The 16,550-nt window shown below is 48.6% G+C and overlaps 1 protein-coding gene across 1 annotated transcript in view; it reads left to right on the top strand.

Annotated features, from left to right (window-relative positions):
- The window catches only part of LOC125942979 (uncharacterized), a 68,026-nt gene that overhangs the window by 39,684 nt on the left and 11,792 nt on the right, over nucleotides 1-16,550 (top strand). The window contains exons 3-4 of the mRNA XM_049661268.1: nucleotides 676-758; nucleotides 2,135-2,212. Coding sequence (XP_049517225.1) covers nucleotides 676-758; nucleotides 2,135-2,212 — 161 coding nt within the window. The remainder of the gene's footprint in view (nucleotides 1-675; nucleotides 759-2,134; nucleotides 2,213-16,550) is intronic.

Genomic DNA, 16,550 nt, shown 5'->3' with positions numbered 1-16,550 from the left:
TGCTCACTGGATATTGTGTGAAATTTCAGCTGTTTTCGCATCATACATCGTTTTAACGTTTTGCGGAGAAGATTGTTAGCCCGTGATCTAAGCTAGAGCACTGCACGGGCTCGGGCTTACCCGAAAGCCCGGGCCCGGCCCTGCCCATGGTAGAACAGTTTTTTCACAGGGCTCGGGCCGGGCTCGGGCACGGCGTGTGCTTTTTGACCCGAGCCCGGGCCGGGCTCGGGTTTTTTGACGCGAGGCCGGGCCGAGCTCGGGTTTTTTGACGCGAGGCCGGGCCGGGCTCGGGCTTTCTGGTGGTGTGCATGTAACGTGCAGCGAGTTATTCTCGGGCGTCTCAACTCTGAAAAACATTATTTCTCGGTCTCGGGCCGGGTTCGGGCCGGTTTCGAGTCGGGCTCGGGCCGGGCTCGGGCCTAAGGTATAGGGGTGGCGGGCCGGGCCAGGCGGGTAACGTAGATTATTGCCGGGCCCGGGCCGGGCCCGGGTCTCGCCATAAAAGTTTTGATCGGGCTCGGGCGGGCAGCCCAACGTAAAAACGGGCCCGGGCCGGGCCCGGGCTGAAAAAGCGGCCCATGCAGTGCTCTACTCTAAGCACTGCACTCGTTTGTTCGCAATGTCTAAGCCTGATGAAAGCCCCCTTTAAGGTTACGCTACGTGTTATTATTCCAGGAAAACTTTCCACAAGACCTACAAAGTTGCGCCCTGGGGTACCGGTGAAACGAAGCGGAATTACTTCGAATCACCTTCTAGAAGTACGTAAATATGATTTCTCTATATTCTACGCAAATATATATCAAAATGATAATCCGTAAAGCAGGAGACAATTAAGAATTTAGGAATTATAGGCCCATCAGTTTGCTTTTCGCATTGCATAGAATATTAACCAAGAAAATTTGCAGTAGAATCAGAGCAACCCTTAACTTCAATCAACCAAGTAAACAGGCTGGCTTCAGGAAGGAATATTCTACAATGGATCCCTTCCGTGTCATCAATCAGGTAATCGAGAAATCTGGGGAGTACAATCAACCTCTGCACATGACTTTCATAGATTATGAAAAGGCATTTGATTCAGTAGGGATACCAGTAGTCATACAGGCATTGCAAAATCAAGGAGCACACGTGAATATCTTGGAAAATATCTGCAAATATTTCATAGGCTACGTTGGTTCTCCACAGGAAAAGTGGAAGGCTACTTGTCAAGAAAGGGGTCAGACAAGGCGACGCAATCTCTCCAATGCTATTCGGTGCATGCTTAGAAGAAGTATTCAAGCTCATAGGCTGGAAAGTCTTAGGAGTGAGGATCAACGGCTAATACCTCAGCAACCTTGAGTTTGCAGATTACATTGTCTTGTTCAGCAACACTGGGGACGAATTACAACAAATGATTCAGAACCTTGACCGAAAAAGTTTAAGGACGAGGTTGAAGATTAATATGCAGAAAACAAAGTTAACGTTCAATACCTTGGCAAGGGAACAATAATTCAAGATCGCCTGTCAGAATGTATAGCCTGCACAGGAGTACGTTTATCTAGGTGAATTACTCACAGGGGACGCTGATCAATAGAAGGAACTTTGCAAAAGAATAAATATGGGTTTGAGTGCATACGACAGGCATTACCAATTTCTGACTGGGAGCTTACCACTATCATTGAAAAAAAAATATAACTGTACAATCATTGAATTCTACTGGTCCTAACATATGGTGCAGAACCTTGGAAGTTAACAAAGAAACTCGGGAAGGAGTTCTGGAACACGCAAACAGCGACGGAACAAGAAGTGTTGCCCTAACATTAAGAGACAGCAGAAGGGAGCCGGTATTTTAGTTGACTTTAAGAGAGAGAAAAAATAGAGCTTGGCAGGACATGGATGCGTAGCGTAGATAATCGGTGTACAATTTGCGTTAAAGAATGGCTGCCAAGGGAAGGGAAGCGCTCTCGAGGACGGCAGAACACTAGGTAAGGTGATTAAATTGGGAAATTTGCAGGCGTAATTTGGAATCAGCTAGCGTAAGACAGGGGTAAATATTGTTCGCAAGGCTAGGCCTTCGTCATGGAGTTGATTTAGAATAGCCTGATGATCGTTATTATTATCAATATTATATCAACAAATTGTTTTTCTAAATCCACAGCTGGCAAACCATTGACTTACCTTGTGCTCTTTGCTGGCGAAGACTGCATTGTAGCAAAGCTGCTCTACCGGAGCTCTGGTAAGTATGCCCTGCATTGCAAATTGTGGGGGTTATAATTTTTTATTCTTACTAAAGTTGACCTTCTGCAGACATTTCTTACGCAAATCCTCGCTGAATTTTCAACACGGACCTCGACTAGTTACCTCATCATACCTATATGAACTTTAGCAGAACAGCGGCATATGAAAAAGTTTACTGCCTATGATTTTACGGGTACTTTTCTAGCAAAAACGTGTCCTCTTATCTCGCGCTCGACATCACCTTCATGGCCCCTATCACATAATAACCAGAAGTGTAATAAAAGCTTTGAAGTGCTGGCAGTGTGTAATAAATCACAGTTGTTCATCCTACGCAGCCAGGGCTTAAAGTCTCCCTTCAATGGAGGGGGCGAGGCTTCATAGGCCGGCGACCAGTATAGCACGCGCACAATCACAGACCCTCATATATATATATATATATATATATATATATATATATATATATGAGGGCCTGTGATTGAAGGGAGACTTTAAGCCCTGGCGGCATAGGATGAACAACTGTGGTTTATTACACACTGCCAGCAGTTCAAAGCTTTTATTACACTTCTGGTTATTATGTGATAGGGGCCATGAAGGTGATGTGGAGAGCGAGATAAGAGGACACGTTTTTGCTAGAATAACGAAAAAAAGAGAGTACGACGTACGTTATATTAGCATAGTATAGTTTGTTAATATCTTGGCAAATATCTACAAGAATTCCACAGCTACCTTGGTTCTCCACAAGAAAAGTAGAAAGATACCTATCAAGAAAGGGGTCAGGCAAGGAGACACAATCTCTCCAATGCTATTCACTGCATGCTTAGAAGAAGTATTCAAGCTCTTAGACTGGGAAGGATTAGGAGTGAGGATCGATGGCGAATATCTCAGCAACCTTCGGTTTGCAGATGACATTGTCCTATTGAGCAACAATGGAGAGGAATTACAACAAATGATTGAGGACCTTCATCGAGAAAGTGCAAGAATTGGGTTGAAGATGAATATGCAGAAGACAAAGATAATGTTCAATAGCCTGGCAAGGGAACAAGAATTTAGGATCGCCAGTCAGCCTCTAGAGTCTGTAAAGGAATATGTTTATCTAGGTCAATTACTCACAGGGGACCCTGATCATGAGAAAGAAATTTACAGAAGAATAAAATTGGGTTGGAGTGCATACGGCAGGCATTGCCAAATCCTGACTGGGAGCTTACCACTGTCGTTGAAAAGAAAAGTGTACAATCATTGCATTCTACCGGTGCTAACATACGGGGCAGAAACTTGGAGGTTAACAAAGAAGCTCGAGAACAAGTTAAGGACCGCACAAAGAGCAATGGAACGAAAAATCTTAGGAGTAACGTTAAGAGACAGGAAGAGAGCGGTGTGGATCAGAGAACAAACGGGGGTAGACGATATTCTAGTTGACATTAAGTGGAAGAAATGGAGCTGGGCAGGCCATGTAATGCGTAGGATGGATAACCGGTGGACCATTAGGGTTACAGAATGGATACCAAGAGAAGTGAAGCGCAGTCGAGGACGGCAGAAAGTCAGGTGGGATGATGAGGTTAGGAAATTCGCAGGCGCAAGTTGGAATGCCCTAGCGCAAGACAGGGGTAATTGGAGATCGCAGGGAGAGGCCTTCGTCCTGCAGTGGACATAAATATAGGCTGATGATGATGATGATGAGTTTGTTAATGTTCCGGCTGGTGGACCAGCCTTCCACAAAGCTAGGCGGCAATATATATATATATATATATATATATATATATAATTCGAAGTGGTTGATTGGCGGCGCGTTCCTTCAGTCCAAAAACGCGACGAGGACGAACGGGGAGGCACCGTCTCGAAAGACACCAGCGACCAGCAGCACGAGTAGAGCGAGTCAGGGGTTGGAGAAACTGCTGGACGGAGGCGCGTCTTCTTCTTACGAATATATATATATATATATATATATATATATATATATATATATATATATATACAAGGTGTTTCAGCGACCATTTTCAAATTTATTTAGGATTGCCGGTGGCACATGGCCCAATTCTAGTTCATGAGCTGGTCTACTCGAAGAGGCGGACACTACTGGCACAAGAAATTGAAATGCATAATCAAATAATTAACAGAAATTCACTAATTAAGTTTTTAACCAATTGCCTGTTGGCCCATATTGAAATTTATAAATTTATCCGTGGAGATCGCAAGGAGCATCCACTTGGAACGGATTCTCGGGATGACACCAGTTTCGAGATATTGTCACGACTAAAGAAGACAATGAAGGGCTGGACACGAGCGCAAGCATCTCTCTCGCCGAAGAAGTTAAAGTTGGCGCGGACAATTATTGCTGGGCCTTCAATATAGAGCCTGTGTTTGCTGTCGCACCACCGTCGTTCTGTGTGCCGTTTTTCGCATCTTGCGACACTGGTGGAAGTGCTGGGTACTCTCTGATGCCCGGAACTCCTGTGCGGAGTGCAACGCCCAGTTCTAACCCGCAACCAGTTCCTCCAGTGGACACTCCTGTCCACCGCTACAGTCGCCGACTGCGGGGCCTCAGCCCGGAGGTAATCTTCTTGGACAACTCCCCACCAACCAGACCTCTACCTAACGATCTGGCAACAGCAGGACCTTCTCAGGTGACTCTGCAGCATCCTCAGACTCCCGAGACATTCCATGGTGATGTTTACGAGGACGTCGAAGATTGGCTCGCGCAATACGAGCGAGTCGCCAAGGCGAATCGGTGGACTGCAGAAGAAAAACTCTCACGCGTCTACTTCGCTCTGGCGGACAGCGCTCGTACGTGGTACGAGAACCGGGAAGCCACACTGACTTCCTGGAATGAGTTTCGACAGCAGCTTTCCACCACCTTCGCAAACAACGATCGTCGCGATTCTGCCCACCAACTAATCGAGTCGCGCATCCAGAAACCGAATGAGAGCGTCGCCATGTTTGCGGAGGACATGACACGCCTGTTCCGCCGCGCTGACCCAGAGATGCCGGAAGCAAAGAAAATCCGCCATCTGATGCGAGGCGTCAAGGAACAACTTTTCGCCGGTCTTCTTCGCAACCCACCGACAACCGTTGCGGAATTCATCTCGGAAGCTACGTGCATCGAACGAGCACTGCAACAACGTTGCCGACCCTTCGATCGCCCAGGCAATGCCTCGAGCAACGTTTCTGCTCTGGCTGCCGGCAATGAGCTTCGTGAGCTCATCCGGGAGGTTGTTCGTGAAGAGATTCGCAACCTCCTTGTGACCCCGCAGGAGTCAGTCGGGGCTTCTGTAGCAGAGGTTGTGCGACAAGAAATCAGGCAGGCATTCTCGTTGCCCGAATCCCTACCAGACCAACGGTCTCTGAACTACGCATCGGCTGTTCATCGTCCTCCTCCAGCAGCAGCCTACAACTCACAACCAATGGCTCGTGCTTTCAACGAGCCGGCATCCCCGCCGTACAACGCGCAGCCACTGACCACGCAACCTAGTGTACCTGTGGAAACATCGGCCTACTTCCCTCCGCAGACAACTACAGCTTGGCCGCAGAGGACGCCCACAAGTCGACCATTTGTTCGCAGGACGGAAATGTGGCGCACCGTCGACCGCCGTCCTTTGTGCTTTCATTGTGGAGAAGCCGGCCACGTTTACCGCTTTTGCCCGTAGCGTGACCCCGGATACCAGAGCTTTCCACCCACCTTTCCTCGAGTTCGCTTCGAAAACAGGCGCTACGGTGACGATGTTGCTCCACAAGGACATCCGTTCACTCGTCGAACCCGCTCTCCGTCACCTGCACCGAGCTCTTCGCCGCAAGGTCGCAGTTACGCCGATGTAGTCAGGGGCGGCAGGTCCCCAAGCCCTCGTCGGGGAAACTAACAGAAGCGACCTTTGGGGGGGAGGTTGCTGACCGTCAAAATGCTTCAACACCCCCAACACTATCTGTGCAATCGGACAATATGCCTCTGCCGACCCCAAGGGAAGTCGTAAGTGCCGACCTCGCTGTTTTCATAGACGGACACCCAGTAACCGCGTTAGTAGATACTGGGGCCGATTTCTCAATAATTAGCCAGAAACTCTCCGATAACCTTAATAAAGTCAAGACGTCATGGACTGGTCCCCACATAAGAACGGCGGGAGGTCAATTGATGATCCCTACAGGCAAAAGCACAGCCAGAATTGATATTGGTAACTCGACGTTTGTTGCAACTTTCGTTATATTGCTGGAGTGCTGCAGAGACGTGATACTGGGAATGGATTTTCTGCACGAATACGGCGCTATTATAAACATTCCGGACAGGTCGGTCACGTTTTGGATGAATGCAGATTTGGCCGTACCCTGTGTCGATCAGCGACGTGAGCATTTACGTATCTTCGAAGACGATGTGACCATCCCTCCGCACTCAAGCGCTCTTGTGCCTGTAACATGCGACTCGCCAAGGTGCTCCAGCATGATCGCCGAACAAATTCCTGGTCTGCTGTTTAGTCATGGCGTATCAGTTGCAAGAGGTGTAGTTGACATCACTCGCGGACAGACGGACGTCCTACTAACAAACTTTAGTCCTGAACGCCGGCATCTTACAAGAGGTATGGCAGTCGCGTACGTGGAAGAGCTGAATGAGGTTACCGACTGCATGACTGTTGAACAAGACGATTCCCCCGGTCTGCCGAACGTGCCTCTATCCGTTGATGTCGGCCCAAGTTTGCTACCTAAACCCGAACCTAATTCCCGAACTTTGCGGAGAAATGGATCGGTGTTCCAGTTAGGTTCTTAACAAAACGTCGCTTTATGCATTGAAGCACAAACTTCGTAAGAAAATGGACGTAAGAAATAATTGGCTGTGGCTTAAGTCATTTAACTCATTTATGCCTAGGAGTGCGTAGCGAGAGGTACGGTTATGCCAAAGTTATCGCAAACGTCCTACGCAAATCCAAACGGATTGTCTGTCTGACGAATCGGCCGGAGACGGACCTTCACTCCGACGGAGAAGTGAAGACGACGAAGCGAGAAGCGTTTTGATGAGATTATCGTACGCTTTCAGCCAGCTGCTTTATTTTTACTGAGGAGGAAAACTGTTTTACTTTATCAGGAACGTTAGGTTAAGTGCCTTCATTTCAGTTTATTAGGCAAAACGTCAAATTTGCGTCACCTTACGGAAGGAAATTGGCGCCACTAGCGCCATTTTGTAAACGTCGTGCCTACGTCACGCCTCGAAGAAAATGGCAAAATATCCAGGATAGAGCCCCTCGTTTTTTTTCCTGCGCCAGCGCATCGAAGCGATCGCCGTGCACTCTGGACGATGCCACATAAAAATTACCGATACCACGAGCGCAAGTTGGCAGATTCGTAGCTAGCGGCGCCTTGCGTTCCGTTTTTTTATCATTGTGTCCATTTTTAGTGTAGAAGTTTTCCGCCAGATGGGATATTAGAAAACGCAAACAATTCACTGATGGTTCTTGTTTTCTTTCTTTCTGCTTTCCCAAAGTTCTCATACGAAAAATAGCTGGCTGGTTTCGTGAACATGCGAACGCGCTTCCAAACTTCTTTCGCACTTTACGTATGACGTATTTAGACAATAGGTCCAAATAACGTGTTTATAAAGTTCATTTCTTTTTTAAAGCGACGATTTAAAAAGATAATACTAAGAAATATTTTTGCCTCTGCAGGTATGTAATGGGAAAGGTGTATTTGTGCAACTCTTGTGCTGCTTGAAACGTACAAAAAAAAACAATTAGCGTCCAGTGTGCACAATTAAAAGGCATTAAGTACAAAAGAACGCGCGGCTGTAGGTCTGGTATAAATGCTGGAAAAGGGGTTTGTGTTTGAGTTTCCTCGTAGCAGAATTAGGTTTTCTCGTACTTTCAAATTACAATCCGATTCGCCATCCGATTGGTAAACAATCGGATGGCGAATCCGACGCCGAATGCTAAAGTTGTACTTTACCATTTTCCTGACGGATTTCTCTGTGAGACAGACAGAAAACAAACTTTATTTGATCCTGAGGAGCTACTGTCAGGACCCCCTAACGGGAGGCCTTTGTAACCGCTGGCCGCGCGAACGTAGAGGACAGAACGCCGTGACGCTCCGCCCTTTCCTGGGCCCTCTGGATAGCCTGGACTTGCATTCGGAGTACCGTGCTTCTGATGGCCTCCTCCCATTCGACTTCGCCGGAGAGTAGGTCGTTAGGTAACGCGGGACATCGCTAGAGCATGTGAGCCATAGAGCAAAAGGTTTTATTACAGTCGGGACAACCAGGGTCCCCGTCTGAGTATATCCTACTAAGCCCCGCGACGCGAAATATCCCGTCTGCAACATTGTAAGAGTAGCTGACTGACCTTTGCTGAGCTTCGGGTGAAGAAGAGGATGAACTCTCCTGCCAGTTTGGTAATGTTTATTAATTTCGATAAATGTGAGAAGTAGATCGTTCTGCTGAGTCCCTTCCTACTCCTCAGGAGCCTCCAGACCGTCGCGGAGCGTGAGTTCTCACGCACGGTCGTGGGCCACCTCGTTGAGGTGTGGGAAGCTCTCGAGACCGTTCGTCCCCATGTGTGGGGGGAACCACGTATTATAATGAGAACCGGGGAAGCCCTTTTCTCTAGAATAGAGGCCGCCTCTCGTGCGAGGTTACCCGATTCGAATGCTCCGATTGCGTCTCTCGAGTCGGTGTAAATGTAGAAATGCTCTGGGTCACACAAGGCCAGCGACACCGCGATTTGCTCTGCTATACCCGGGGTGGCCGCCCTTACCGAGGCGGACGAGCGAAGCACTCCCCGTCCATCTATAACCGACAACCCGAACGTTCTCCTGTTGCCGTATTGCGCCGCGTCGACAAAGAGCGAAGAGTCTATGTCATCTCTAACTCTCTTCAAGATGGCTCGTGCACGGGCTTTACGTCTACCCTCGTTATGATGTGGATGTACATTTCGCGGGAAGAGCCCCACCATGTAGGTCGCCCTCGTTTCCCGTGTCAGAGTTATCCGCCGTTCCTCCATTATCCTAGGAGCCATGCCAACCTGGTCAAGGATTCGCCTGACGGCCTTGGTCGACGACAGCCTAACCACCTGGGCAGTGACCTGCGCCTCTATGATCTCGTCTATGTTATTGTGCATTCCGAGTTGATTTAGCCTGTCGGAGCTCGTGGCAATCGGCAAGCCTAGCTCTCTCTTGATGCTCTTGCACATGAGGGTATTTAACTTGGTCTTTTCCGTTTGTGTCCATAATTGAGCTGACGCCGCATAGTTAATATGGCTCATCATAAACGCGTGGTACATCCGAAGGAGGTTGTCCTCACCTTACCCCTTCTTTCGATTGGACACCCTAGCCATTAACCTCAACATGTTCTCCGTCTTGGCTGTAACGTGGGTAATTGTTCTGGCATTACAGCCCCTCGCATCTATGAGCAGGCCTAGGATCTTGACTGAGTCGACTCTAGGAATTTTCTGCCCATTATTCACGTATAATACAACGGGTAGCTGGTTGAGCGGTGTCAGACCCCTAACGCCTTGCCGTGACAAATTCAATTTTTGTTCACCAAAACCTTGCACCACGTGGAGGGCCTGCGCGGTCGTGGTTGGGGATCATTTTCTCCGCCACTCGTATCGCACGCTGGTTGCCGACGCCGGATTTTCTGCCACACGGGGGCCTTAAAGATATCGCGTTAAAAATGCTAGCACCCACAGACGTAGTATCCGTACTACGTTTGCAAATGCAAATGTACTATTTGACGGACATTTGCACTATATCAAAGCAGGATTTTTGCGTGCCTGATCTTGCGTGCAAAGGAAGGCAAAAACTTGTTTGCTTAGTTCAAAACGTTACCTCGGAACCTAAACATTATACCCTCAATATACAGCGCGCGTGTCTTATCCCTTGAACCATTCCGATATAGCTTCGCGAAATTTCAGAAATACTGAAGGTCGTCATTTCTTTTTATTAGGGTGAAAGCCTTAGATGGCTGACGGAACGAAAATTTGACCGTCCCGTTTTATGGCACCAAAATTCAAGACACGAAATTTGATGCTACCACCCACGACCATTGGTGGGAGTCGAACCCTCGACCTTTAGGGCAGACGAAAATTCAGTATCACCAAAATTGATGGTGTCACCATCGCTGGTTGAAACTACGACCATAGGAGTCATACCCACAACCATTGGTGTTAATTATGGCCAAGTTAATTAAGGCTCAGGTCAAATAATATAGAATTAATAAGGCACTCTAACCCTGGAACTGTGGTGGGAGTCGAACCCATGACCTTTGCTGTTAATTAGGGCGAAGTTTAATTAAGATATAGTTAATTATGGCATTTTATGGCTTTGGTGCGAGTCGAACCCCCGAATCCGGCGGCGCAATGTAGAAAGGTCACCATTTTCAAGCTAATCCTGCAGCCACGTTACGTAACCTCATAAAGATGTAAATAACACAGAATAACCTTTAACTAGAAATTCGGATTTCTATTTTTAGAAGATATTAGGGTACTCCTAGTGGTGCAACCAGCTTTGCTCCGAGAGTCTAATTAGCTCGGCGTGTGAACTTCGGCTCGCGTTACGCGGGCAATGCTGGCGGAATCTTCCGGTGCAGGCGCAAATAATAGCAATGATTTGTGTCGACGCCGCCACGCGTCAATAGACTTCCTTACCAGGGCTTACGGAACCACAGACGTTGTGGAGCAGCACCACTTGCGGGAGCAAACGAAAAGAAAAACCACCGCATATCCACGAAGTGAATGATGATGAGTGGGCGAAGCACCGGGGGATCATTCGGGCAAAACGCCGGAAGCGTTCTCCGCAAGCCGGAAGTCTTCGAAGCCGGAACCGGAAGTGGAACCGGAAGTCGAAGCTTGGCGTACATATACTATATATATGTGTGACGCGAGCAGGAGGTTGCGGACGTAGAACAACATGGTCGCCCGAACACTGCCTTTAATCTTCTTCCTTCACCACTAATGCACGGTACCGTCCTTGTGTGGTTCGTTACACACTTCCCCCTCCCCCCGAGAGAGCGCGTGCTCCAAACAACATGAGAGGGAGCAAGGATATGATGATAATGAAATATGAGAAGGTGTAGTTAATATAACGTTCCATCTGTAAACTAAGAACTTCCGGCTAACATTTTCCGAGGAAAGTGCGGCAGTCCGATGACGTCCAGCTTAGCTCAGGTGGCCGAGGCTGGCTGGTGCACTCTGGACGACATATGCATGCCCCGAGTAAGGAAGGTATGGAAACATTGCAGCAGGGGGAGCTCGGATGTAGAAGGCGTCGGCTTACTCGTCGCGACTTGCAAACACGCGGCGTCTCCTGCTCGAACGTTCTATGGACTGAGTTGCTGAGTGGACGTCTGTGGTGGTTCGGAATGCCGGGAAAGTGTCCATGTCCATTTCGTGATTGAGGACAGCGTTTACGCAGGGATCTTTGGGGTGGGAGTAGTCCTGATAGGTGGTGCTGAAGATGTATTCGGCGATGTTCCTTTCTTGCAAAACACCGTATTCGTTGAGTTGGCCTTGGATTGAGTAGACTTGGGCATTGATGTCTTTCTTGTCGCATCTGTGGAAATTTCGGTGACGGTCTTCGTCGCCTTCTGTTTCGAAGTCGTGGTTGCTGCCGTTGTTCTTGGAGTTGTTGATGTCGATGATGTTGTTGCGACATTTGTTGAGGTAGCACTTCTATGGAAATATGCATTTGATTTCTTTCGCAAAACAAAGTGGGGATCACTTGGTAGCTGGTACACTGCTCCTTTTTGTGGGGATTGTCTGGTGGCGAGGGCGGTTTGCCTGGATTCTCAGAACACCCTTTTGAGGCTGCTTGGATTTCATTCAGAATGGACGCTTCTGTAATTTGACAGTGCGTAATATTGCTTGGCGCGTGCGAAGCTTCTGAAGTAGCAGCGGCTTGTTGAGGTGTAGCATGCAAAATAAAGCTTGATAATCGCGAAGCAGCTTCATCTCTAGATTTCAATGGCTCCAAATTGTCTTCGCCTTGAAAGGTACGTGCATTGGGGCTGTTGCTGTTATTCTGATTTCGTGTGGGCGGTAAGCAAGTTGGCTTCATTTCACCAGAAGAAGTGATTGTTGATGTATCTTCTCGATTCGTGCTGCGGACACAGAAGTTTGTTTCTATGCAGTTTGGAATTTCTCGTGGCTCATTGCTGGATGGTGTCACAGCGGGTGTGACTTGACCATGTTCTTCCGAAGAAAGGTCGTCTGTTCGCGATGTCCTGACGTCGTGCTCAATTGCGTAGAGCATGCACTGTGGCCTAATGTTCATAGAAGAGTCGTGTGACTTGAAAGTGCGTAGTGGCCAGCGCATTCTATATGAGTGATGGAATGCGTCAGAATCTTCAATGGCGACATGAGCACTGCAGCGTGCTGAAGGCGTACGTATGGTTCAATGATGTGCCGTTGTCAAACCTGGTTCAGAGTTGGGTTTTGAAGCAACGAATTCGCGTGCATTTCGCTTAGTGCGCAATGGCTTTTCGTTTACTGGGAATGTCAAGTTGATGCTATGGGTGAGATTGCATGTCCTCTTCGGGGGAGAATCACGACAAGCAAAACTCGCCGACGATCTTCTCATATGAGCCTGTTCATTAGTGCAACGGTGCGACTGTGCGTAACTGCATTCAAATTCCTGCTGCTGGTGAATGATGGAGGGGTCTTCATCACATTCTTTGAAGCGACTGATTATTTCATCTTTGATTTCTTTCCATGATTCTTTATATTCAATTATGTGGGTCAGGTATTCATCAAAGCTGGCGACCATCTCCTGTTCCGACCATGATGAAGTGGTTGCGTGGACCTCGTAGAAGCGGAACCAGTCTTCCACGGGCCCATCGTCCGCTGATCCAGCGTACTTGGGGACGTCCAAGGCTTCCGATGGTGTGGTCATGATGCTGGTCGGTGTCAGTGGTATATCTCTGCGCTTCGCGTTCACGGCGTGGTGTTTAATACTTGCATGATGATGTGAGCGCGAGGCGGTGGCTGCAAGGTCTTTATCCTGTCGACTAGTGTGACGCGAGCAGGAGGTTGCGGACGTAGAACATGGTTGCCCGAACACTGCCTTTAATCTTCGTCTTCCTTCACCCCTAATGCACGGTACCGTCCTTGTGTGGTTCGTTACACACACACACACACACACACACACACACACACACACACACACACACACATATATATATATATATATATATATATATATATATATATATATATATATATATATATCGAGCGCTTATATAGCCCTTGTGCACCGGAGCGCCCCTAGCGGTCTCCATGCAAACAAGAGAGCTACAGACAACGGCCGAAAGACAAGGCTCGGCCATAAGGAGCTTCGCGCCTAAAAATATGCGTGGCTCTGCTAAAGCTAACACCAGAGACCGGCGGAGCTGGGAAAATCCTAGTAAAGTAGGGGCAAACCACACACTTAGTCTACCTTTCGCTAGACTTCCGCATCTCCGCTGGTGTCTGGTTTTTGCGATAACACTGCCGATGCGAGCGCCCATTAGCACCGTTAGTCCCGAGTGCTGCATGTTGCGAAAGTTTCTGAACACCGCAACCCATGCTCTTCCAGTCTCCTCTGTTTCCTGGCGCTCAGGATTTCTCCACGATGATCTGCGTAGTATCGCGACGAATTCAACCCGCCACGTTCAAGAGCGTCCAGATCTTCATTTCTTCGCCTACGCAAACTGTCGGCTTCCCTCAATCTAAACTCGGGATGTTTTCTTCTACGATGCTTGGTTTCAGCTTCCCTAGCTCTCGCTTCAGTCTTTCGGAAGTGACGAGTGTCCAGTTCTCTGGTCTAAACCTGCCGAGCCGCCACCAGAGGCATCGGCTGCAGCCACGGACCCCGGGCGCGTACGGCACGAACGCGAGGAAACGCGTTCGGCGTCGACAGCAGCTCTACGCGTCCCACTACCACCTGCCTCACTCCTCCTCTCCACCTCGCATCAGCTATGCTGAACGATGCTGTTTTTATACTCTACTTTTACTCACTCTCCGCTTCCTCCCCCCAGCTCGACGAAGCTGCGGACGACGGAATGGTCATTATAGCGAGGTTCTAAAAGCTCCGCTGTAGAATTCGCAAGGCAGAGCAGTTGCGCAGTTTCATACGAGCGTACCGGCTGCGAGATTGCTTCTCCCGTTCATTGGCGCGGACAAGCGTGGCGTTCAGTGCCACACCAGATTTGAAAACATGAAAGGCCGACACCCGACCGTTACACATTTCCGGGAAGGTACTACAAAAGAGGAGACAAGCGCGTTTCCCTGCTGCTGTTGGCAGAGAAAAGTTAGTCGGAATTGTTCGTTTCCGAAAGCCAATCTATTTACTGTCTTCGGATGCGAAATGTTTATCCGTGTCGAGCAGTCAGTCGAGGGGCCTCTATCATTTAACTGTGGTCCTTTGTGAAATGGGTCACTTGGGCTTGTAGCCTTCGCTGGGTGCCACCACTGACCGTCAGCAGGAGCGCCAGCTTCGCGCAGATGCAGCAAGTGGCCTGATATGATACAATATTAAAAAGGCCGCTTCCCACCTCTTGCAACACAAGCCGCGAAGTCAAGATGCCACACAGTTCGGTCCGCATTCTTTTTTTACAAACGAGCAGCTACCTATTTATGCACCTGTGCTAAAGTAACTTCCTACTACAGAAATGTTAGCGATCAAGATAGTGCTGTCTACCAAACACGAGAAAGCACAATGTTTGTCGCACACGCAAATCAGCCTATGCTCAATGCGGTACTCAAAACACATCGTAGTAAAGCTGCATCGGTAGTCTCGTCGTCAAGAGCAAACGGCGAACTTCCTCATTCCGACTTACTTGATTCTGCGGACGGTGGTTATCCAAGCCTTTCGGCGTTCCTTTTCATATCCGGTACTTGGGAAACTGTACGACATGGCAGGCGGCTGCAGGTAGCCCGCATGTTTTGGTCACTGTTGTGGCAGTTCACTACGCAACACTACCGTGCACCTTGGTCACCCGACCGCCGCGCCATCGCTAAAGGCCGATCCACACGACGTCCGCGGGCCGATTGGTCACGTGATGCGAAGTCACGGTCCGCCGCGGTCCGGGCAGGCGCAGAGCACATCCACATGGCAGACCGCCATAGCAGACGACAGAGCGGACCAACCAGCTACACTCTCGGCCACAGTGCTCTATACCAACACCACCTAGATAGCACTGGCCATAGCCTCCTATATTTTTTAATGCCCGCGCAGTGAAGCGGCGGAGGCCGTCCGCTGCCCTCCCCCTTCCTCCTCGATTTACGCCTGCCTTCTCCGCAAGAGGCGCTCGCACCCCACACCCCATAAATTCCCTTGATGTTAGAAAGTAGCGACACTCTCCCCCCCCCTCGCGCGCTTTCCTCCTCAATTCTTCTCGGTTTTCTCCCCTCCCCGGGCTGGCGCGGTGCGCACGGCACGCTGAACCCTCCTTTGGCTCGGTGCAGGCGCTTTAGCATCAATGCGCGCGCTTGTTTATTCGGCCTTTTGAAGCGTTGTATGGGAATTTTACCCTTGTGAAACTGTCATGACGAAAGCACGCTTCCGATAGAACGTAATGACATTTTTTAAAGAAGCTTCGATAAATACAAGCGCAAGTGCTCCGAAAAGTGAGTGCCAAGCAGAGGCCGAGCTGTTTGCCGCTACGTCGCGACTTGGGTTGTCCGTAACGCGGAGGTGTATTGGGTGCATATAATATAAGCTGCATAGAGTATAAACGAGAATTTGGTTCATAATCCTGGCTCTTAAAAGGCTCAGAGAAGGTAACCAAGAAGAAATGTGATAGTTTACTTAAAGTGAATTCGCCAAAACGAGTGGGCCAAAAGCCTTTGTACGAATGCCACTGTGCAAATTACGTGCTGTGTTTGCGAAACAGCCAACATAGAACTGTACACACGCGCCTGTGTTCTCTCACTATGAAACGAGGAGAAATTGCATTCCATCACCTCTCGGAGTACCCTAAGTATCTCTAAAAAAAAAGGCTGATTCCTCACACGGAAACTTCTAAGACTATTACACTTGATGATTAACTGACATAGTTCAAGATGTCAAGTTTATCAGAATTGAGGGAGGTTATCGGAAGTATGTGCCTTTTACTTTATGAGCATGCGCGAATAATACATGCCAGATACGTAACTGCGCCTCCGTGCGTATGGCTTTCGCTTAACCAACTCCAGTTCATATGCTTATATATATATATATATATATATATATATATATATGCCGGAAAGAAGATAATTCTTTGGTTTAATTCAACAAAATAAGACTTATTCACGCGTTTTCGCACGATGAAAATCGCTACCAGTATTTCGTATCTGACGGCATTGAACTACAGAATGATCTAGGCGGCACCAAAGGTTGCGGACCGGACCGATGGATGG

Source organism: Dermacentor silvarum, chromosome 2, assembly GCF_013339745.2.
Source record: "Dermacentor silvarum isolate Dsil-2018 chromosome 2, BIME_Dsil_1.4, whole genome shotgun sequence".
Taxonomy (NCBI): Eukaryota; Metazoa; Arthropoda; class Arachnida; order Ixodida; family Ixodidae; genus Dermacentor; species Dermacentor silvarum.
This window is presented reverse-complemented; position numbering and strand designations above follow the sequence as displayed.